A 24,583-nucleotide genomic window follows, 5' to 3' on the forward strand; every position below is an offset into this window, starting at 1 on the left:
TTCATTTGGCCCTTCTGGTATTCATCACGTCCATAAGTGAAGTGGAATCTTCTAACTCTTTGTACATTTCTATTTTGTTACACTTTCAACCCATTTAAAATTGAGTTCGAATGGTGATTTGTACCTTCCTCAAATCCTGTAGAAGCATTGTTTGGTATCTCTTTTTTTTTTTCTTCTTCTTTTTTTTTTTTTTTGGTTAGTTTCTGCCCTTGCTAATTAATGTATGGTACCAATAAAAAAAAATACATTTTCACTTTAAGAGATTGCTTCGGATGTTATTGATAAACTATCAAATTGGTACTTAACATTATGATATTTAACCACTTCGATTTTAATAGCATACATACCTGTAGGTGATATATAATACTACTACTACTAGTGATGATGAAAACAAAACGTGTGATAAGGAGCCAATAGAATTAGATAGGATATATATATATATATATATATATATATATTAGGGGTGTGAATTGCCTAGTACCTGACGATTCGATTCGTATCACGATTCACAGGTCACGATTCGATTCGATACCGATTAATCCCGATACGAATTTATAAGTCGATTGTTGCGATTTTTTTTCATTCAAATTTAGAAAATACTAATCAGTAAGCTTGTAGAGTGTAAGATTTATATGAAAATGTATTATTTATTTATCTGAAATTTCAGTCTTATAGAGGTTGTAATCTGTTTCATGTTTGAACAGCATTAAAATAAAATATTAAGGCTTAATGTTCCGTTAATATAACATTCTTCCATGCTCAAGGTGTGAATCCTAACCCGAAGTCAGACGTTTTGTTGAATATTTTTCCATTAAAAATGGAAGTTTAAAAATCGATTCACACACACAAAAAAAAAAAAAGAAAAAAAAAAGGCAATGATGATAAGACGTTGAATCGGTAAGACTACCGAATGAACAATTCTGAGCTCTTTAAAAAAAAAAATTGATTTTTTTTTTATTGAATCGATTCGAGAATCGCGCGATGTAGTATCGCGATATATCGCCGAATCGATTTTTTTAGCACCCCTAATATATATATATATATATATATATATATATATATATATATATATATATATATATAATCAATTTGTCACAGCAGCAGGTGTTACACATGCGATCAATGACATACACAACCAAGAAAACAGCATTGGCAGGATTAATATAAAATTTTAGTCTAATCTAAGAATGAGAACATGATTAAGATGCTGCATGTTAGAATATGTAAGATTAATCATAAATTATATATTAGTATTTGTACAGTTGGGTACAAAGGAAGTATGTTGGCAGTGATATACAATATTTGCCGATTGCCCTAAGTGATGCATTACAGTATACCCAATGTGTACAATACCGTCCAAATTAAGGGGTAACAGATAATGTAACTATTGACAATTGCTCGTGTACGTCATAAGGTCTTACTCGGTGAAAGGACGCTCTCCGCTCACTGAAAAGCATTGGACCTTATTTCAAAATGTGATCAAATGTTTGACTACTATAACAATTGCGTTGCGTTGCAGAAATATCAGAAATGTCCGGATGCTCTGAATTGTCCATACAGGGTAGTAGTTGTAGCAGTATACGAACATTTATATAGGAATCGCGAACACAATGGAGTTGTTATAGAAATTAAGTGAATGCTTAATCCTTATAGGGTTACCAGGCTATATAATAATTACTTTAACAATAATAATTTATAATAACAGTCAGTAATGGTTCACAGGTTAAAGAGCACATTTAATTTGAAATGATCTGTTGCTTACGTTTCTAAATGCATACTGAAGTCCATCGATATTGATCATTTCGAACAAAAACATTTAACAAGTTTACAGGTTGTCTTGCAGGGCTGCAGGTTTCTTCCTCAATAATAAATTATAAACCACGTTAGAACGAGTTTATTTTGTTTTATTATTAGGCAAAATGTTCAGCACTGTACTATATGTGTGTATCTGAGTGTAGTGACACTATGGACCGGTAGAAGGCGCCACACGAGTTAGCGGTATGCTAGCTGAAGAGCAACTGTTGTGTCAAGGATTCATGAGCTACATCATACATTCAAAGTGAGGTGAGAACGAACACTGTCTTATCTTTGCAGAAACGTGGCCAAATAATGCAACACAATAATGACGTAAATTTCCACGACCACACGTTTCTTGTAAAAGCTCGTTAAATGGATGCTAACGTCGCATTCCTGTCAGACTTAAGCTAGGCAGCGTTAGGTGTAGATTCGCTAACCGAGAATTCAGAAGCAGGGTGTTACTTGAGCATGTGGGGAAAAAATGCCCTCACTAACCCGATGAACAGATTGTGCTTTATTCACATATCAGGTAAAGTCTAGAAGACGGGTTAACAAACATTTATGTCTTCTTAGCTAACGCAAGCTGATTAGCTGCTCATCTTGTGCATCATGAGCGATTCCTTTGAGCCAGCATTAGCTGGTAAACAAGTAACAATACGTAATAAAGGAACACAATTGCGAATTTCGGTGCGAAAATCCTGCCGTACATTTTTTTAAACAGCAAACTGACTGACAGAACGAGTCAGAGGCGGCGGAAACGTTAGGGGCAAAGTCACCCCACCTTTTTGGTCTGCCGTTGATGTGCCCCATTGCCCCTTTTTCACATCACATCACATCCCTTATTTCTGGCACTGATGGTGCTTAAATGAACACATATTGCCTATCAGTAGCATAATTAGGTGTAGCAACGCATCAAAGACTAAAACACTTTTCAAAATTGACAAAGAAATCAGTAAACTATCAATGTAACAGACAGCTCACATCACTTGCATCCTAAATAATTTGGACAGTCTAATTTTCTCACCAACTACGACAACGTGCATTCTACACTTGTCACTGATAGCCTAGCATAAATACTGTGTTGCAGGTTGCCCTCTTCCCTTCCTCTACCTCTGGTACGAGCTGTTAAATTTCATAGTAGCACTGGTTCAAACTTTTAAGAGTTGCTAACATCAGTGCTCTGCTATTCAATATACTGTTCAAGAAATAATTGACGTTCAAATAAAGTTCACTATTGTATTAGAATTGCATAGTAATATACTAAGATAAGACACCACAACTGTGTATTTATACTCTATAGTGGGCTTAGCTGCTACCCCACATTATCAAGAAATAAAGTCCGTAATTAAAAGTCCAAACAATTTGTACTGAACTATATAACATTCTAGATGATGATTAGTGTTGTCTATCCATTACTCTTAGTCAGTGTCTACTAGGGGTGTGAATTGCCTAGTACCTGACGATTCGATTCGTATCACGATTCACAGGTCACGATTCGATTCGATACCGATTAATCCCGATACGAATGGTCACGATTCGATACCGATTAATCCCGATACGAATTTATAAGTCGATTGTTGCGATTTTTTTCCATTCAAATTTAGAAAATACTATCAGTAAATTTGTACATGTACACTGTAAGATTTGTATGAATATATTTATCTAAAACTTGAGGCTTATAACCGTGAGCCACTGTACACAAACAGTTTGCAATCTGTTTCACATTTGAACAGCATTAAAATAAAAATATTAAGGCTTAATGTGCCGTTCATATAACATTCTTTCCATGCTCAAGGTGTGAATCCTAAAAAAAAAAAAAAAATCGATTCTGCCGATTATTGAATCGATTCGAGAATCGCGCGATGTAGTATCGCGATATATCGCCGAATCGATTTTTTTTAACACCCCTAGTGTCTACCATATACTATATGACATAACTGTTTATATTCATCTGTATTTATTTATGTGTCTATATCCTTAGACCTCGTAATGTCTCAAGTGGAGAAGAAGGCAGGTTTGCTGAGGAGGACGTCATCCTCCAAGAAACCACTGAAGGAGAAAGTGGTGTTGATGTATGATGAGATCTTTGCAGTGAGTATCAAGCATATCAATATCAATGTTTATAGTCATATTATTTTTGTAAATATGTCATATGTTTGTTTTAGAAAGAGGACCCAGCTAAGAACAATCCTCGCTTCTGGGATGAGCTTTTTCTGATGAAGGTACAATATAGAGTCAATACTTTTAAGTGTAATAATGTATGAATGTGATCTTTATAAAATTAGCTAAATGATTGTATTGTATTAATTAATTGTATTAATAGCTCATTATATTGTCTTTCACATAAGTAATAATGTTAAGGTTGTGCTCTTTAAATAAAGGTAAGTGATAAGTTGAGTTAATTTTAGGATATTAAACACCTTAAATAAGGCAACTATACCAGTCTTATTAAAAACATAATTTATACAGAAATCAATTAGAGGTCATAATTCCTGTATGGTCCTAAAGGTCCAGAATAAGATTAATAGTGAAACATGAACTAAAAACACAAGTGACTGTCCTATAGGACTAATTGTATAATTGTGGGAAAACATGCCATACAGTTCAGAAAATCACAGAAATGTTGCCCAAAATAAGCCGCCAAAAGTGCATTTTTAATCCATATCAAAACCGCATCCCTCATTTTCCACTTTCCAGGTGAACTTGGAGTACTTGGAGTCGAAGCTGGAGAGTGTAGATGGCGAGGAGGTGCAGCGGATTCAGGACAACATCAATTCTCTCTTCCATCACAGTGTTCAGGCTCTCGGGGAGGAACATCAGATCAAAGTGGTCAATGCTCTGCAGGTGACTAACATTTTTTGGACTGTATTTTGTGCTGTATGGTTAATCTCTAACCAAATTCTCACTTTGCCTGACATTGTTCTCCCTTTCTCTCCCAGACTCTATGTGCTCTTTTCAGGGGAGTTCATCAAAAGAACAAGTCAGCGTCTGGCTTTGACATCATTAATATGCTGATGGGCTTTGACAAGGCGGAGCAAAGGATGAAGGTATGAAGAAAATCTGACGCTTATGCATGGAAAAGAGGTTTAATCAATGGTGTGTTTGTGACAGGACCTGATGGAAAGACTGGACAGCCTCCTTTGTGGAGATGGCTCAGAGAGTCTGAAGAGCCTTTGTCTCAAACTTCTGCTGTGTCTAGTGACGGTGAGACATCACAACATTGTGGAAGAGTCCAGTTTCCACTATTACTGTTAGGGGAGATTTTTAACTTGATAAACCTTTGTGTGTTTGCAGGTAACCGATAATATTAGTCAAAACACCATCTTGGAGTATGTGATGATCAATAGCATCTTTGAAGCTATTCTGCAGGTAAGGATAGATTACCTCAATGGGTATTAATTGGGTGTTAATTTTGTGTAATTGTAAAATTCTGTCTGCAGATTCTTTCTGATGCATCCAGTAGAGGGCAGCATGGTTATGACACTGTCGTTCTTCTGGCCCTTTTGGTCAATTACAGAAAGTATGAGGTTTGTTGTTTGACTGACTTGATGAACCAATACTAGTAATGTAACAAATACAGAACATTGGTTGGTCTTGGGCTGATCTTCTGCCCTTCAGTGCATATGTTAGTGTACCGGTAGTTTACAAAATGTTTTTAAAGTCCTTCAAGGCATCTAATTTCACTTTTTTTTTTTCTCTCTCTCTCTGTCAGTCTGTAAATCCATATATCGTGAAGCTCTCCATCGTGGATGATGAGCCAACACTAGATGTAAGTACCCGATATGTTAAATAAGTACAATTCACATAACAATTTGGAAATAGACAAACAAAAAAAATGAAAGGACATCCCTCTAATGGTGTTATGAAAAACAAAAAAAAACAAAAAATAAATCTTTGTAGTGTGACAGTACACGTAAAGGAGAAACGATTCATTCAATTTAAATTTTTTTTTTTTTTTTTGTGGGGTTTGAGATAAAGATACACATGCAGCTGTGCATTTATTTATTTTCAGTTGGTGGAAAGTCCACTCTTGGGAATATAATAATAATAATAATAATAATAAAGAATCAAATACCCTTTTGTTAGTTATTTTCAATGTGCCAAAAATTGGACACAAGCAGACGAACATAAGCGCGATGCACCTTGATTTTTCATTTTCATTTCAGCCATGGTGTAGTTTGCGCTAACCTGGCAATATGATTAATGTGATTCACTCAAGGGAGTTCTCCACAATATCAATCTGGGACTGCTCTATGGTGTATTGCTCAGGAAAGGCGGGACATTCTGTACAATACTTGGAGCTGATTGGCCGACTAGGTGCCCATCTACCTAACTTTTGTTTTGACCAATCACGTCAACGGATGTGGATGTCATTGCCGTCGTAGGGGGAGAGAAAAAAAACAAAAAACACAAAGCATCACAAAGCTAAAAATGCATGAAGCGCCTCTTGCTTGTCCATGTTGGGTTTGTTTGTTTCACCCGGCCTCGGTGCTTCTTGATTTCATCACAGCTGCATAATCCCGCCCCAAAATGCACTAGTGCTTTGTGATTGGTCCGTACAAAAAAAGTTAGCCGATGGGTGAAAATCAGCGGGATTGGTACAAGATGTGTTCTCGGAAGTTTGTAAACTCAAAATAACCGTGCAGAGCAGGGTTAGGTTTGCCCGCCACAGAGTGATATTTTAGTCTTAAAGAATTGCTCAAACATAACATCTGTATATCATCATGACTAAAATTGTAGTTAATACATCAATCTAATGTGTGTTGCTTGTTTCGGTTTTTGTCTCTCAGGGAATGGGCCTCGTTGTCCATCATGCTCTCACAGAATATAACAGGTAAGATGTAACCCTTTCCATGTATAAATCAAAAACAATGGTCTAAAATGATGATGTGTTATAAATAAATGCTCTATTTCTACAAGTCTAAAGCAAATAGTGAAAAAAGTTATTTATAGCTTGCTGTCCTTTGTCGGTCAGAAATCTTTTTATGTGCAGCAAGGTTTGGAATAAAAATGCTGTTTCTAAAGTAAGTGCTTGTGTCAGTTGTGTTGACAAATGCATCCAAGTAATGAGTGACCTGTATAGTCCATTGTTGTGCATATAATACAAAAACATCATTATTAATTAGTCTTTGTTTGAGTCTGCCTATCATTCTGTAAGCGTCATTGCTTGATTCTTCCTTTTAATTGTCCCTATTCATTCTCTTGCTACAGGCAGTATAAAGACAAAGAGGAAGAGCACCAGGGTGGCTTCTTCTCCACACTCACTAGCATGGTAGGTATTTACTTCTTACAATTTATTGAAAGGAACGATGTACAGATTTATATTGATGTTCATTGAGCAAAGCTATGTTCTACATTCATCCACAGGTGGGCAGTATGTTTATAGCAGATGCGGACGAGAAGCTCTCTGTTCAGTACGTGACAAGTCATCTCACTTTTTAGCAATCAACTTTTTGTTCGTTTTAGTGGTTTCAACAATTTCTCTTTTGTGTGGTTTGACCATCCTTGTAGATTACAAAACAAATAATTTTATATTACTGCCTCAAAGGCAGCTACAACATGTGACACTCGATTATAAAGAACTAGATGGAATTCAAATGGCGGATTTTTGGTGTTGCTGGCTCGGACTTAAATTGTTTTTAGCCAAACCAATTTAAAGTCGAAAGGGTCACCAACTGTGGGCACCAGGTGGCTACCAAGTACCACATGAATAGGCCATGGGCCTGTTCTAAAAATAGCTTACCAGTGATGTAACATTGTGACTTCCTAGAAATGCTGTACAAGTGATTATTTGAAAATAGGAACACTGGCAGAGATTTATAGAAACGTGTTGCACATTGATATTTGTCTATTTTCTAATTATTGTGAGAAATGCTTCAGAACAATCAGTGTTTTCACATAAGTGAAAATCAAACTGGTAGCCTTCACTTTAATCAGTACCCAAGAAGTAGCTATTAACTCATTCACTCCCAGTCATTTTCACTGAAGCAACCCCTTTCGCTCCTGTTTTACTGGATTTTGACTGATTTTGCAAGGCCAACAGAATATTGTGTTCTATTGCTATAAAAACATGGAACCTACCAAAAGAAAGATTAGAGTCTATTCTTTCATCAGGAAAAAAAATTCTAGCGGTTTCAGTTTAGAACTGTGGTGAAATCAGCTTATTTTCAACATGGACCTGGTCGATCTATTATACTCTTCTGCCACCTGCTGGCCGTTTTTGTAATAACTACCATTGCGTCTGCAGGTCAGAGGCTGCAGCAAAACCTTCTGTATGCTCTAGCATAAAACAAAGAAGAAAAGCAAAAACGTATGCATACGTTTTTGGGACACTTAATACATTTTGAATAGAACGTATTTATACATTTTTGAGTTAACCTTCAAAAAGGTTAGTGGCACCTGCGCTAGCCTTATCTCAGTTTGTTTTGAACTTTACTGGAACAAATTGATCATTTTTAATGGCAAAGTTGTTGCTTATGTTTGACCATTTCTCTCTTTCATTGAATCTGCTGGCTCTGACTTTGAATTTGGATTTTGTTTGTAGGACCAATGAAGCAATTTTGCTGGCACTGTATGAGGCCGTGCACCTCAACCGCAACTTCATCACTGTATTAGCACAGGTAACATTCAAACCTTTTCTCGTGGTTTGAACATCTGTCCACACACATTGTTTTGCTCTGTGTTAACTGATATTGGTCTGTGCTCTTGATGAAGAAATCATTTAGTGAGTCGTAACCTTTGAGATGATGGCGTTGTTTTTTTGGGACAATTTACAGTTAACTTCAAGTCTGAGTAGTCATTTCTCATGGCAATTGTTTTTCTCAGTACGCTGATGGAAACATGAGTCTGTTGTTCACTGAGTGACACTTTTATAATAACATCTTCTATGTTTTTGGTCTTTTCACAGAGCCATCCTGAGATTGACATTGTAGCAACGCCGAGCAGCCAACCTCAGACCACACCAACAACGCCGCTTGGCACGACACCACCCTCTCTAGACAGTATGTCATTCTCTTTTTTTCGTTTTCTTTTTTCTTTCATGTCCTTACAGCCGTGGAGCTGTTTTTTTGCCAATTAGTTGGGGAGATATACCATAAGGAACAGCATGCTAGATTACTTTTAGCGCCCTAAAACATTTGAATTTCTAGGATGAAAAAGTAATTTCCCCTCTAGTGCCCCGAGCAAACTCTCCTGCTTTCCAATTTTAAGTATCTCAGAGCCTCCAAGGGAACTATGTATTTACAAAAGCTTGAAACCACAACTTGCACTTTAAGCAATTTGGACGTACCTGAAGGGGGACATAAAATGGAATAAAGCATTTTGAAAGCTTTTTTTAACATTAAGGTTCTCTGCCTCTTTGCCTCTTTTTGAGCTGTGTTGCAACATTCATTTTTCATAGCTAGCTACCTTACCAAACATTGTGACTTTCTCCTGTCGTTAACCAAAAACTCTTGAATACACAAATGCACCTACACTAGCAGCCTTTTCAAATATTTACTAGTTTGTTTTAGAAAGTGGAGTTGGTTCAGTTAACGGCCCTGCCAAGACAACTGGAAGACACCTTTTTATTTATGTTTCTCATCGAACCAAATCGCTTCATGTTTTGTGTTTCCATGTGTGGTTCATTTGGGATACACACACTGTTACTCCTAATTGGTACGTTTCTATCACAGGCTAGTTTTCCCTTGGCTGTATGAAATATTAACTCCTCTGTTAAAATTAACGTGTTACATGAAGCATGCATTAAAATCTGATCATACTTAGTATGCTTGAAGTCAGGAATATAGTATACAAGCGCATTAGAATTGTACAGAGAGAGTGGGATATGGTCCTGTGAGCGTGCAGTGATCGGAGGAAGCTGTAAACAAACAAGAATTTGAGCGACGTGGGCAAATAGAAATGACTGATTCGTCATTACTGAAACAAGCAGTTGTGAGCAGAGTTTCACTGTCTCGAGATACTTGTCTAGACAACACAGCAGCTTCAGCGATGGATCTGAGATGTTCCTTCGCTTATCCGTGTTTGCTTGAATGAATACAGCCACAACAAGGCGGCGCTCTTACTTTTAGACGGCCAAGTCAAGGCTCAGGGATTTTTTGAAGAGGTTATCAAGGGAATAACTGACCTGGAACTGACTTGTGGTGAATAGTTGGTCAGATTTAAAGTCATTCAATAGAAGTTTTCCATACACGTACACCCAAATTGGCTGAAGTTTTAATTGTTCATGCTCTGTGTAGTGATGAACAACCCAGAGCTGCCACTGGATCCCAATCTGCAGACAAGCAACCTTCTCATCACCTTCCTCAAATACGCCTCTATCGTAATGCAGGATACTAAAGGTAAAAATGTTTCATTTCCAATCTATCCCCTTTCTTTTGATGCTTCATTTATCCCTTATCTTACACATACATATTATAATTTTCATGGATCTCTTTCTCATAAAATGTCTTCAGATGAGCATCGACTCAACAGTGCCAGACTTTGCCTAATCATCCTCACATGTATAGCCGAGGTATGAGCAGCGTGCATACTTTGACATCCTTCAGTCACCTGGGCCCTGGATTTCACTCGTGTTTACCACATAATATATGTGTGTGATAGGACCAATATGCTGATGCCTTTCTGCACGATGACAATATGAACTTCAGAGTCAGTCTGCATAAAATGGTGAGTCTATAGTATGAAAATGTTGAATGGTTTATTGTGTGTTCCTGTGCTATCATATCATCTTGTGCGTCACAATGGTCATAGGTTTTGAAATAATTACTTAAATCTGGTCCAAATGAAGCATAGAGGTATTGTCATAAAGCAAAACAAACATTTCTTGACAGTTGGACATGTTAGTTGGGGTGATGGTCTTGTGAATATTTAATAATTGGTGGTTGCAGTTTGCTAGAGGTTTTAACTTTATATTGAATTTCTGCATAATACATGGTTTAATAACAATCAATACTATTTTAGTGGCAATTTTAATGGACAATTCCAGAGATGTGAGTGATTAATGCAATTAATGATAGGCCACTGGCACACCCACGGTGGTGTGGAGGTGTTAGAACAACTTTTATTATTAAAAAAAACTACAACAACAATCTGAGAGAGTTTTATTGATTATTGTAATTCTCATAACAGCCTCATGGTGAATCTGTTTTATGGTCAAACCTGAACCAATTGTTCACCACTGGGCATTAATTCAGAAAATATTTAAATAAAATCAAACTATTTATATAGCACCTTTCATACATTCAAATGCAACTCAAAGTGCCGAACAATTAAAACATCTATAATACAATAAAAAGAAAAGCCATCCCTCCCCCCATATCCCTATGATCGTACCCACAGACACGCATGTAAACCACAACATGGCAGGGCACAGAAGAACCCTGTGAGGAAAGGCCGTTTTGTCCCCAATATACTACTGATACTTATATTTATGTTCACCTAATGTGTCATGAGGTTTTCAATTTTATCATTTATGTTCACACTAGAGTAACAAAAAGACTTAAGACAAGGAAGTATGTTGTCTATTATTATCATCGTTATTATTATTATTATTATTATTACTATTATTATTATTATTATTATTAGTATTATTATTATTATTTTATTATTTATAATATACAGTACAGACCAAAAGTTTGGACACACACACACATCTCATTCAATATTTCTGCTTTATTCTCATGACTATTTACATTGTAGATTCTCACTGAGGGCATCAAAACTAAGAATGAATACGTGGAGATATGTACATAAAAAAAAGGTGTAATAACTGAAAACATGCTTTAGATTCTAGTTTTTTCAAAATAGCCACTTTTTGCTCTGATGGCTGCTTTGCATACTCTTGGTATTATCACCTCTGGAAACTCCTTCAAGACTGTTGAAAAACCATTTCAGGTGACTACTCTTGAAGGTCATCGAGGCAATGCCAAGAGTGTGCAAAATATAATCAGAGCAAAGAGTGAGTATTTTGAAGGAACTAGAATATAAAAAATGTTTTAATTACAGTATTCCACTTTTTCTTAAAGTACATAACTCCACGTGTTCATTCATTTGATACCTTCAGTGAGAATCTACAATGTAAATAGTCATGAAAATAAAGAAAATGCATTGCATGAGAAGGTGTGTCCAAACTTTTGGCCTGTAGTGTACTGTGCATATATTTATATATTATTATTTATTATTGTTTAATTTGCTATTTAATGCAGTGGTCCCCACTGACTGCTTCATCCAAGTATGTTGCCTTTGGTGCCCTACAAACATCCATGTGTAGTGTTTCATCAACCATCAGACAATAAAACTATAAGAAGGCATGTCCTTGTTCATGTTAGTACAGTTAAATGTATTTTCCTTTTGCAGCCCATGAGGCACAGAAAGAAAGCTGTGGAAAAGAACATCCCTTGTCTGCCGCTGGTATGTGCGGTTCTAGGTAAGATGATGTTTTACATTAATTATCACTTTTGCCTCATCTTTGAGGCTTCATTTAATTCCTGATAATAATTACACGCTGTAATTTTTGGGAGTTGTATGTGTTACGGTAATATTACTGACAAACTCACTTAAACATGTTTTGTCGCCTGGGTGTTGCGGGCATTTTGCAAACGAGATATCAGCTTTTACAATTAAGTTTTCAACTGCTTTCCAAACTTTCCATAGATCTGATGGTAGAATTTATCGTCACACACATGATGAAGGATTTCCCCATGGATTTGTATTTGTGAGTAAAGCGTGCACACTCAACGGCACTCAAAATTACAGACACATTCTTCACCTTTATTTATTTTTTTGTTTATGTCCCGATCAGGCGCTGTGTTCAGATCATTCACAAACTTCTCTGCTACCAGAAGAAGTGCAGAATCAGGTTACACTACACTTGGAGGGAGCTATGGTCAGGTATGTACTTTAATGTACTTTATCACAATTAAGTTATGCTAGCAGCATAGCAGCCATGGCTTGTTTACAGTGCTTGTTCGTCTCGTTAGTTGGGCCATGGCTTTGGTCAGTGACTCGAAGGGAAGACGGATTAGTGAAGTAGGATACATTCTAATTTTACTAGCAGCCTAAGAACTGCAACCCCCACCCCCCTTTAAAATACTTTTTTTTTTTTTTTTTTTAACTCAAGGTCACAATTTTGCTGTCTTTTATCTCCACCCCCTTAGCTATGTTGCGAAATACTGTTTTTTCAGATTTGAGTTGTAAATCTCTTGATGCTTTAATTTGTTGTGCGGCAATGTTTAAGAGTTTACACCCCTTGCAAGCAAAACGCAATTTGGCTCTGAAGTCATTGCCATGTGCATTTGGAAATAAATTGCACCATTGAGTTTGGATAATGAGTCTCTAAAGAAAGCACAATCCATCGTGGTGGCCTTGGTTTCAGCCTGGTCAACACAACACAGGATCACATTCCACTTTTTAATGGTCCCATTGCGCTGTGTCTCATTAGAATACTGATTCCTCTAATCAGACCAATAATCAGCTTCATTCTCTGGATGGCGTCGCATTCCCTGCTTGTGGTAATGATAATAGAGTGAAAAGAAAAGAATGAGTCAAATTGAACCGGCAGATGCTTGTTAACGTTAAGTGTGTTTTAAAACTCATGTTTCTTTATGCTTTTTTTTTTTTTTTTTTTACATAGGTTTCTCTCTGCCCTACGTTATGTCTTAATCACAATGTACAGTATACTGAACAAAGCTTGGTGCCACTGTCTTTCTTTCTCCGGATTTTTTCCAATTAATGACTTCTGGTCTCTCTCTGCATAGCTCTTATCAACCTGCTCAAGTTCCTACTGTCAAATGAAACCACGCTGCTGGCTAAGCACAACATCTTTCATCTGGCGCTACTGGTAAGAAACACGTGTGTAGGGTTGCATGATTTTGGGGGGAAAAAAAATTATAATAATTGGGGTTTTTCAGACCAACATTGTGATTGAGCTTCGAGTTGCGATTTTTGTATTTTACACATTAAATTGCATGAAAATGCTACAATTGTGAGTCAGTTTATATTCAGACAAATAATGTTATCAATATTATAACAATGCAATACTATAATGTCACTATATGATTAAAAGTACATGTAAAGTACTTCTGGTGAATGTGCAAAGGGGAGGCTTTGACCTACATTATGCTTCTGAAACAAATAACTTACCAATAAAAACAATACAGAGAGAAAGAGAGAGAAAACCCATACGGTTTTGCAATTAGATTATTGGACTAGGTAAAACCTCAATGTTGATTATATTTAGTTTTATCGTGCAGCCCTAGTGTTAAAAAGAAAAGGCTACCTTCTGTGTGAGTAAAGTGCACAAGATTGAATTAAGAGTTTTGTCAGAAATCCTCCAAGACTGATTTCACAACAGATATATTTCCTTGTGGAGTGGCGAGAATTGTAGCAGGACAACTCGCGATTCCTTCTTCACCATGACAATGCATCTGCTCAGAACGCCTTGAGTTCCTGGCCGAGAAGAACATCGCCATGCTGGAGCAATCTCCCGTCCTTACGCAACCTGGCTCTGCGTGATTTTTTTTCCACCCCTCTCTTTCCAAGCTCAAGGGGTTCATTAAAGACCTGTTTTTGAAGACGAGTAAGACATCAAATTCCCAGAAAAAAAAAAAAAAGATCCAATCCCTGAGTGCATGACATGACAGAGGAGGCTCAGAACGTGTGGTAGACTCTAGGGGGATTATTACTTCAAAACCTTTGAGTTTGGATTTGAAATGTTATAGAACTTATTTGATACACCTTGTATTGTTGTAGGATGACGATGAAGTTAATTACTTATTGTCTGCCTTACTGTTTCTCTATCCAGGTGGTGAACCTGTTCAACATGTTCATCACATATGGAGACACATTTCTGCCCACATCGAACAGCTATGATGAGCTCTACTATGAGATTGTACGAATGCATCAAGTGTTTGACAACCTCTACTGTATGGGTACGTTTACATTCTTAATTATAAACCCAAGTCCACTTGCTCTTGTTTTTGTATGACTTCAAGCTTTAATTCAGTGACCATCCACTTCTTCTCAGTACTCACTGTCTGAGAACATTTAAAGAAAAATAATGGCCAAATATCTGTACATTAATCAGTACACGTGAGCACAAAATGCCATCGACCAACAGCAAAGTAACAGATGAAATGATAGTGCCGATGTGTCTCATGCTCACTCATTAGTCGGATTTTTGCTTGCATCTTAAAGCGGACAACTGAGTGAGAGCTCATAACTAAAAAAAATAAATAAATAAATAAAAAATTAAAAAAATACATAAAAAAAAGTGGAAAGGTTAACAAGGCACCACTATATAACGTAATTTGCAACTTGTTGTTTTTCAGTGCTGAGAGTGTCAACAAACACTGGCCAGTGGAAGGAGCCTGCGAGTAAAGTCACACATGCCCTTGTTAATGTTCGGTAATAACACACATGCATACACAAACACTCTTGACCACCTAAAATGTATGCAAAAGGAAAGAATCCGATTGTGTGGCGTGTTGAACGTATTGCAAAGAACAATGTGCGGGTGGCGGGCTAAGGTCATAATGAAGTGACTTATTTGTATTTAATTTTATTCCTCTCTCCCAACCTAATCCCTGTTTGAACTTCTTCCACCTCTCCCCAGTGTCCTTCAGTAGGATTCAAACGTATACTGTCTTTTCCCAGTCGTAAAGTAATTCCTCATTCGTGATCCTCTTGGGTCACCCTGGCTTTGAGGTCCTTTTGGTGCTCATATGAGCTGGTTTCTCCCGGCGGTTTCGTTCACCTAATCAGTTGCATTCTCCGCAAAGCCTCGGCTGTTTAAATTGGCACTTGTAAAGGTTGAAGGGAAGGCAGGTGGATGTGAGCGTCAAGGAATCATTTACCAAAGCATAGCTAAATGAAGGCATGGAGGAATAAAGTAGTCAGATAGTCGATGATGAAGTTAAACCTCAGACCAAACGTAAATGACAGCAGAAAAAAACATGGCGCATAATTTGGCTACTTTGCTGTCAGGAGAATTTATTTGCTATTTAATGCCAGTACAAGCTGAACCATTGCAAGCGCACGCTTGTGCTTATGGCATCAATTTATATTTGGCCTATAAAACTGTTCATTCCATAGAATTGAATGCTAATGTAGGAAAATATTGCCTTTTTTTCCCCTTCAATGTGCTCCCTAAATAAAAAGCAGCCAATTAAATCCAGTCAAATAGAAATGAGGTGCAGAGCAGGTCAACTTTTGCAAAGCTGCTTTGTTGTCAAACCTGCACATTGTAATGTCTTACCTGGATGCACATTAGGTGTGAGCCTAAGTCATTTTCCCCCAGATTTTTTAGGAAACACAAAAAAATTAACCATTTGCACCACGAAGATATGATTTTAGAAAAAATAAATAAATAATAAAATATATGTATATATATATATATATGTATTTATTTATTTTATTTTATTTTATTTTTTTATAAAAAAAAATGACTTGGACAGTTATTTTAAGGGGCTGACGGTATGTGATTGATGTACAACATTGCGAATGCTGCCAAATCAAAAAACCTCTCCTAAACGTATTTAGTTTATAAAACGTTTTCATCTCAATGCGATTAGCCAGTCGTTGGTGTGCCTTGTGCCCACTCTGCTGCAATCTTGTGAGCCTTGACCTCATCTCCCTCCTCTGGGATGAATTGGACTCAGACTGTGAGCCAGGTCTTCATCAGCGCCTCGTGGCCCTAATGCTCTTGCGGATGTTTGGGAGCAAATCCCCACAGCCTGCTTCCAAAATGGTGATGAAAGCTTTCGCAGCAGACTGGAGCAGCAGATTTCATTTGTGTAACTTGTGAATGAGGTGTACAGTCACAAGTGTAACACGTTCGTTTTGTCTTTCAGGGCAATCATCAACCATTTTAACCCCAAGATTGAGTCATATGCTGCTGTGAACCACATCTCGCAACTGTCAGAGGAGCAGGTAACAGAACACATTCACACCAATGCATCATCGGGTATAATTTAGACTAATTCATATTATACAATGCAGGGTAAATTTCATCCATAACATATCCATTGTTGTCACTAATTATGTAGTGGTTTACTCTGTCCATTTCCATGCAGGCAGTGTGGGTTCAATTCCCACTCGGATGGTGTGAATATGAGAGTGGACAGTTCTTTGTCTAGATTGTCTCAAACGTACAGCAACCTCCTATGTCCAAATTTGGCCAATTCAAACTTTTCCGCAAACCCATATTATTGTTTTGTCACAATGTGGTTCTGTTGTTTTTAACAATTTTTGACCAATCTAGACTGTTGAGAATGGCTTGCTCACTTTGACAATGCGAAATTAACAGCTCAACATTTTTTATTATTATTATTATTATTATTATTATTTTCCCCTGAAGTGATAGTTTTGGGGATGTCAGGATTCTGCCCGACACCATCAATATATGTCCGGCTAGAGCTAACAAATATTTTGGTATTAGAGTATCATACTAAAAAATTTGATGGCATAAGCGAGTATTGATGAGCGTATTTTTGCTTTGTTAAAAAAAAAAAAAGTTCTGAATACACAAGAGAAAAAAAACATTTCATTTAGTTGCCCCTTTTTTTTTTAAATTCACATAGTTTATAGCAGCAAACTCATCTTGGAACATTTCCAGTGAGGCAATTTTAAACACAAACTCGGCAAAGTGGATTTTTTTTGCAGAAATTCCTTGGGAATGCTGAAAGCTGAATTGTTGCACTTACATATTTCCGTAACACCAGGCAAGTATTTAACATGTGAGCCAACTTGGCTTGTTGAAAATCATGGCTAATGTCCTATAAAAGTGTTATCTGAAAGTACCCTCCATACATTTAGATGGAAAAGTCGAACTAAGATCGTTGGTATACATGTAATCACTTAGCATAATTGCCATGGATACATTTGCAATGTACAGTTGGAGGTGGGTTTCGAACCCGCGACCTCCTGGTTACTGGACAATGCATTTTACCAAGTGCTCCACTGAGCAGTATCAGAGAGCTGGTAATGATGAGAAGTTGTATGTATGGAAGTGAGCGTGGAAACTTGGGACTTAGAAAAAGTTCAACGTCAGTCTCATTGAAAATGAATGGGGAAAAGTTGATATTTAACATTAAATTGTGCGAATACTGTAAGTACTGTGAAATCAGATGTTATATTTCCAAGATGGCATGAATTTTTGAAGGAAGTTGAAATTTGAATGGTGTAAATCGTATTATGTGGAAGTTATTACACGGCAAAAAAGTGGAGAATAAAAAATCGAATTACATATGTGGGTATGCTGCAATAAACATAAATACAATAAAAATAGATAAATAATACAGTTAAACTACTTAAAAAACATAAAGCAATGATTAAAAATAAAGGAATTAACAAATTGTAGTAGTAGTTGTGTATTTCTGATCTTAGATCAGCTGAATAGAAATTAAGACCAGTATTACTCATAGAAGTTTTGAAAGTGTTCAAGCTAAAATGGAGACGACATCATCATCATCACCACCAGATGCTGACTGCTCAGTTAACTTTATCATAGTTATGTTTTTATTTTCATCTTCTTCACTCAACAGCTGTGTTCTTAAACACCTAAAAAAAATCCTGTCTTACGGAGAAACGTTTTGTCGTGGGCATACTTGTCATCATTGTAATAATGCCAACAAATTCGACAGTGTTCCTAAATAACATAAACTTGCGTTATGTTATCAAGGTTCATGAAAGTTAATCTCCCTTACATTGTGTAAGGGCTGTTTTGCAATTATTACACGTCACAGTGCCTTGAGGCATTAACATTTCATCAAGCAATTTTTTTTTTTCTTCCTTTTTTACAGGAGGTACTCAAATTACTTGCGTACTCGTTTCAGCCCTAGATACTTTATGCGCTTGTGATTGAGCGAGGGTGACTACTCGCCCACGACCCAAATGAGGGCAGGTTCTATAGAAAATGGGATGGAAGGATATATAGTCGAGGCCAAGAAAATATCCATTACATCACCAGCAGCCGGAATCAAACATTTATGCATCAGACTACTCCTCTTAATGATGCAGCAGAAATGAGAGACAAGCAAGGTTCCTTTCATCTTGTACCAGCTCACATTTAAGATCAGCCTGTGTGAAATGACATGTTTTTACCTCACACCTGGTGTGGTCTTCCCCTGGAGCTCGTCTTCTGAAAAAAAACTTTTATGTTTATTGTTTGTGGTTATTAATGTTGCTGACTTGTGGCTGCCATCAACTGACTTTCTTACTAAATCCTACTAATTGTTGTGACAATCCTTGTAGATTTTCCGCAATAATTATTAGCCCATCTGGCTCCTTCCTAAATCAGCTCTCTTGTGTATTATGATGCTTAGTTTGGCAGTAGGCAATCTAAGTGTTGAAATAGTGTGACTTGCTGCCATGTCATTGCCGGATGTGTTTTCAGTTTACTAGTGATAGACCGATACATTTTTTCATTATTATTATTCATAGTCAAGGAGACCGATAACTGATATCTCAAGCCAATATTCAATTGCAGTAAAAGAGAAAATATTAGCAAATTTTTTAAAATGACATTTTCTTTTAATTTTAAAAATGAGGAATTGACAGCTTTTTAAAAATAAACAAATTGCAGAGAGATTGCAGGGTCATCAGCATGTGTTTAATAAATAAATAAATAGCTAAAGTTTTCTAAAATGTCAACATAATTTCTTAATTTTATTTTAAAAAAAAAGTGTAGGGAGGTCCCAGTGTCAAGTATTAATTTTATAAAGTGGAAATTTGAATAAATCCATAAATGAAAGAGATAAATGCATGCAATTGTAACTTTTTTTTTTTTTTGTCAGGGTTTGTAAAAAGGTTTCAAAAGAAAGAAAAGAAGTAGACAATGAAAAATTGTGATGAAGAGCCTAAATTTGCTATGTTCGCAAGCATTCAATGCTCAGTGAGATACCGGCTTCAGATTCGTAAAACGGCTTATGCCAATATTTGTCAAAATGCCAAATATCGGCGCCGATAATCGGTCTATCCCTACACTTTACCTACAGCTGTGGCTCTGGTATACTAAACACACCCGGACTTATTTATTTAGTCTTAGAACATCAAATGAAATCTTTTGCAGGCACCCATAAAGACGAAATGACTTCTTTTTTTTTTTTTTGTCATTAAGGAAGAGCTGCATGTACTGATGACTAGACAAGCTCATTAAAGTCAGAGAGCACAGCGAGGATAAACAAAAGAGCATTTATCAAAATGATAAGAGTGATGGATGTGATCATTATAATCCCACTATACTCTTATCTGCTTGACTTAATCACAACAAGCAAGCAAGCAAGGAAATGGAAGTTTGGTGAAGACTGAGCTGCTCGATTCACACTGTGTTCCAAATTCGACTAAAGAAGCCTAATGGCCTCGTGCTTCAATATTGTCTCACTGACTGCAGGCTGTTGAATCTCTTCTGATATCGGCTGCTTGTGGGGCTCATTTCAACCGCGGATCTTGAATTTCCCAACTCTGCCAACTCACACCAAGATGTACAGCATCTCCTTGCCATCTTCATTCCCGATTGTGACACAAGAAGATTGATGATGTCCACAACCGCAAATCCACATTCAAATGCAAACACAGCCCAGTACTAGGCCGGTTACATTGTTTGTGGTTTAAGATGAAGAAAAGGTGCAACAGTGACGACGCGCCTGCTCCATGATGCAGAGCGTCGCTTCGGCAGAGAGTTGTAGCCTCTTGGCTCAAGCGTCTCTGGATTCCTTTTTCATGCTCTGTTTACTTTCCTTCCATTTTTCATTTTTCTCTGCTTCCAGCCTGTTTGTCACAGCTGACGCTTCTCCTCTGACTGTCCCACCTCCCGCCAGCTTCAACTCGTCCATGCTTTTCCTTTCTTTGCCTGGGAGGCACGTTAACTGAGGTCATCATCCAAACATGCCTCACACAGACATGGGGTGAATTATTCATCGCAGTGCTATTTTAACAATACAAATGTGTGGAGAGCTTCTGGTTAAAGTGAAATTAGTGAAAGACTGATTTTTTTTTATTTATTTTTTTTAAGGCCGATACTGATTATTAGTGGACAAGGAGATAACAGATATTTCAAGGCGATACTCATTTGCAAAAAAAGTAAAATATTAGCATAAAAAAAACATTCTTTTAATTTTAAACCTATAAAGAATTGACAGCATTATTTAAAAATTACAAGAAAAATTAAAGGGAGCTTCCAATGTCATCAACATGTGTTAAGCTAAATTAAGAATTAAGCAAGTAAATAGTTCCCTCAAGTTTACTACTTTAAAATTTTCAACATAATTTGCTCCCAAAAACGTATAAATACGTTCTATTTTAAAACTCCCAAAGACGTGTTTATACGTTTTGTTTTTTTATGCTAGAGCAAAGGCTTTGATGCAGTCTCTCAACTGCAAAGAACGGTTGAAGAAATGGTAGTTATTACACAAACGGCCAGCAGGTGGCAGCAGAGCAAAGGAGATCAACCAGGACCATGTTGAAAAAAAAAAAAAAAAAAGCTCATTTACTCACAATTCTCAATAGATTTGTGAATAATGATGAAACTTAGCTATATTCTAATACTAATTGCTGCAAAACGGAAACATAGAAATACTTTTTTTTTTTTCCTGATGAAAGAAGACTTTAAAACTTTGACTGCCGAAGACGATTAGTAATGATTAGTAAAATTACGATGAATGGAATGCGATCTTTTATTTAGTACCCACATTGTCTATGTAGTAAAGGCAAACAATATTCTTTTTGCCTTGAAAGATGAGTTAAAATGCTCGAAATCGGCTGGCACTGTGTTTTGTTTTGTTTTTTGATAATGTGTGGCAGTCAAAGAGTTAAAGGCAAAGTCTTCCGTTTTCACTCAGGAAAATGCACTATATAAATACAGGATATATACACATGAACTCCTTCTCAAACTACATCTCTGGGCTTCTGATAATGTGTGGTGGTGATTTTTTTTCCTAACCCCCCTCCAGCCCAGCCTGTATTTTGCCATTTTGTGCTTGTTTTGTCAACAGCGGGAGATTTCTGTGGACAGACAGTTGTTTACACCTCCAGCCAATCTCATGGGGGGGTCACAGAGTGTGACTTTGTTTTTTTTTTCCCACTCTTTAAGTGAGTGGACCACACCACACCACCACACATTAACAGAAGCCCAGAGGTGTAGTTTGGGAAGGAGTTCATGTGTATACATCCTGTATTTATATAAGTGCATTTTCCTGAGTGAAAACAGAAGACCCCGCCTTTAATCTTTCTTTTGGTAGGTTCCATGTTTTTATAGCAATAGAACACAAAATTTTGTCGGCCTTGCAAAATCAGTCAAAATCCAGTAAAACTGCCGGGAGTGAAGGAGATTGCTTCTGGAAAATTGGCTGGGAGTTTAGTGTAGGGAGCTCCCAGTGTCGACATCATTTTTATAAAGTGGAAATTTCAATAAATCCATCAAATAAAAGTTCCCTGTATCACTGAACGACAAATGCATGTGAATGGAGCTAATTTTGTGTTTTCGTCAGGGTTCATAAAAGGTTTCAAAAGACCTTCGCAGACAGCGAAAAATTGTCCGAATATGTTTGAAATGTCTTTGCGACAAGTCAAAACTGTCTGAGAACATTTTACAAATCCTGATGAAAAGCAAAAATTGGCTACATTCGCAAGCATGAGATGCTCGCCGATACTGATATTTGTCAAAATGCCAGATATAGTCAGCGATAATCAGTCTATCCCTAAGTAAAATGTCTAAAACTGCTGAGGTGTCACTTTTAGACACACTGCACGTCATATGGTGAGTGCATACGGTAAATGAATCAACACTTAACATCAATATGTTTCCATTTGTCCACATCAGCGGCATTTTTGTTTGTGGAGGAAAACGTTCCAGTGTGAACGTTTCATGCTGTGTTCGGGGGGGTCATTAATAAAATCATGAAAAAATGTGCGCATTAGTGCCTATTTCATGGATGACAGGGTAACTGTCAGTGGTGGAGCTGTGGCAAATCTTTGCACAATTACCTCTGATTCTCATCTCAGCTGGACAAACACACACACGTCGAGTTTTATCATTTGGAATCAAAGAGCTGAGAGCAACACATCGATGCAGAAGAGTGGGAAAAAAAAGGTGAAGAGCTTGAAATAGCTTTTAGAGGGAGCCAGCGGACGATGATGATGATGATAATGATGCAGCATGTGAACCCTCATGAATAAAATGTTAAGCTGAAGTATTCAACCCTAATGAATATTTGACTGTGCGTTAGGTGTTGGAGGTGGTGCGCTCCAACTACGACACCCTGACACTCAAACTGCAGGACGGTTTGGACCAGTTTGAGAGATACTCGGAGCAGCCCAAAGAGGCGGCCTTCTTTAAGGAGCTGGTAAGACAACAAAAAAAGTGCACCTCCCATTTCCCGCCATCAGTAATGCTTCCTTCCATTTGTTGTGTTATTTCAAAATGACTTGCGTCCCATCAACTTCTCCGAAAAGACGTGTCCCGTGTATGTCCTCAGGTGCGCTCCATCAGCCTGAATGTGAGGAAAAATGTGTCTTTGAACACCCTGAGTCAGGATGTGCTTCTCAAAGAGTTCTCCAGCATCTCGTGAGAAGCATCCTCGCCGCTCACACCAACTTGAACATGTCCTCTTCGTTCCTCTTGGATTGTTGAAACTTCTCTCGCGGGTCGGAAGCACTTTCTCTCCAGGATGGCTGTAACCGTGCATGTGGGTGTGTGTGGGTGCAGGTGCGGGTGCGGCTCCTTGCGGCTGGACTGTAATTCCAGATAGTTTGAAGAAGAATTTTCAAAAGAGTTCTAGTGCCGCCTGCTGTGATTGGGTGTGTCTAACTTATTTCTCTACTTTGCGCTTTCAAGTTCTGTACGCGTTCAATTACATTTCAAGTATTTTCATGTGGCGCATTTTGCTGATAGAAGACTAGTAATGAAGTTGATGCGCTGAGTTACCAAAAGGAAGCCATGACTAACTACTGTATATCTCATCAGGCATTTCTTACTTACACTAAGTTGAATTAAATTGAGTATGGTGTGTTTTTTCTGTCTTTTTTTTTTCTAAAAGGTATATCTTTTTTCCCCACATGGATTGATTTTTGCTTCAAGTCTTACAAATAAAAAAAATAAAAAAAAGACACATTGGTTTGTCATGGATTCATTGTCATTTACAGTACTGTATTTGTTGTTTATAGAATTCGTATTTCATGCTTGTATTTGTTCCTGTTTATTGTGTAAACAGAAGATGCAGCAAAAGTTTTTACTTAATGTGGTTATGGTCTTTCTGATAGTGCAGTGTTTCACTTTGGCTGACTTGATCTCACTAAATGAAGATGTGAATGCAAGTCAAAGGTGTCGTCCGCTTTTGCCAAGCTAACCTGAATCTCGATCCAGATAAGAGGCTTAAGCGAATGGAATGGATGAGTGTTTAAGTGCATACCAAGCCAGACATTTTTACCGCGACAATGCATTAATGCTGCTGAGTATTTGGATTGTTGCATTTAGGCATATCGGCTTTCTCATCAAATTTTCATCCGGATGGAGATTGCCTACTTTGTCTCTGCTGATCCTCCAACATTGCCCCCTCATTTGCTTCACTTTGTGTGTCCTGGAATGTAACTCTGTGTGCACAACACAAGAGCAAAAACTTCTCCGGAAGATGAGCTGTACAGAATTGTTTTCTTTTTCTTTTTTTCTTTTTTTTTTCCATCATCCATGTATAACAGTCAAGCTGTGTTTACTCACTCATTTGTGCACAGGGACTGAATCTGCCTCCAACTTCTCATGGAACCCAAAAAGAGCACAACAAATACTGAGGGATGT

General features: G+C 37.3%; 1 protein-coding gene across 3 annotated transcripts; it reads left to right on the forward strand.

Moving 5' to 3' along the window:
• Window positions 1-1,924: 1,924 nt before the first annotated feature.
• On the forward strand, window positions 1,925-23,800 carry LOC144020543 (armadillo-like helical domain-containing protein 3). 3 transcript variants are annotated; one of them, XM_077524129.1, is made up of 26 exons: window positions 1,925-2,064; window positions 3,779-3,888; window positions 3,963-4,019; window positions 4,495-4,641; window positions 4,737-4,844; window positions 4,909-5,001; window positions 5,092-5,166; window positions 5,238-5,324; window positions 5,510-5,566; window positions 6,588-6,631; window positions 7,009-7,069; window positions 7,165-7,211; window positions 8,342-8,417; window positions 8,705-8,798; window positions 10,035-10,136; window positions 10,251-10,309; window positions 10,399-10,464; window positions 12,154-12,223; window positions 12,451-12,511; window positions 12,599-12,687; window positions 13,554-13,636; window positions 14,600-14,726; window positions 15,126-15,201; window positions 16,647-16,725; window positions 23,019-23,135; window positions 23,268-23,800. In XM_077524129.1, exons 2-26 carry the CDS (start codon window positions 3,787-3,789, stop codon window positions 23,358-23,360), a joined length of 2,070 nt encoding a protein of 689 aa, XP_077380255.1. In that variant the 5' UTR covers window positions 1,925-2,064; window positions 3,779-3,786; the 3' UTR covers window positions 23,361-23,800. The 3 variants fall into 3 exon arrangements, with proteins under 3 accessions (XP_077380255.1, XP_077380256.1, XP_077380254.1); XM_077524130.1 differs by having other exon boundaries at window positions 1,949-2,059; XM_077524128.1 differs by lacking the exon at window positions 1,925-2,064 and adding an exon at window positions 2,165-2,326.
• Window positions 23,801-24,583: the final 783 nt, after the last annotated feature.

Source organism: Festucalex cinctus, chromosome 6 (assembly GCF_051991245.1).
Source record: "Festucalex cinctus isolate MCC-2025b chromosome 6, RoL_Fcin_1.0, whole genome shotgun sequence".
Lineage (NCBI taxonomy): Eukaryota > Metazoa > Chordata > Actinopteri > Syngnathiformes > Syngnathidae > Festucalex > Festucalex cinctus.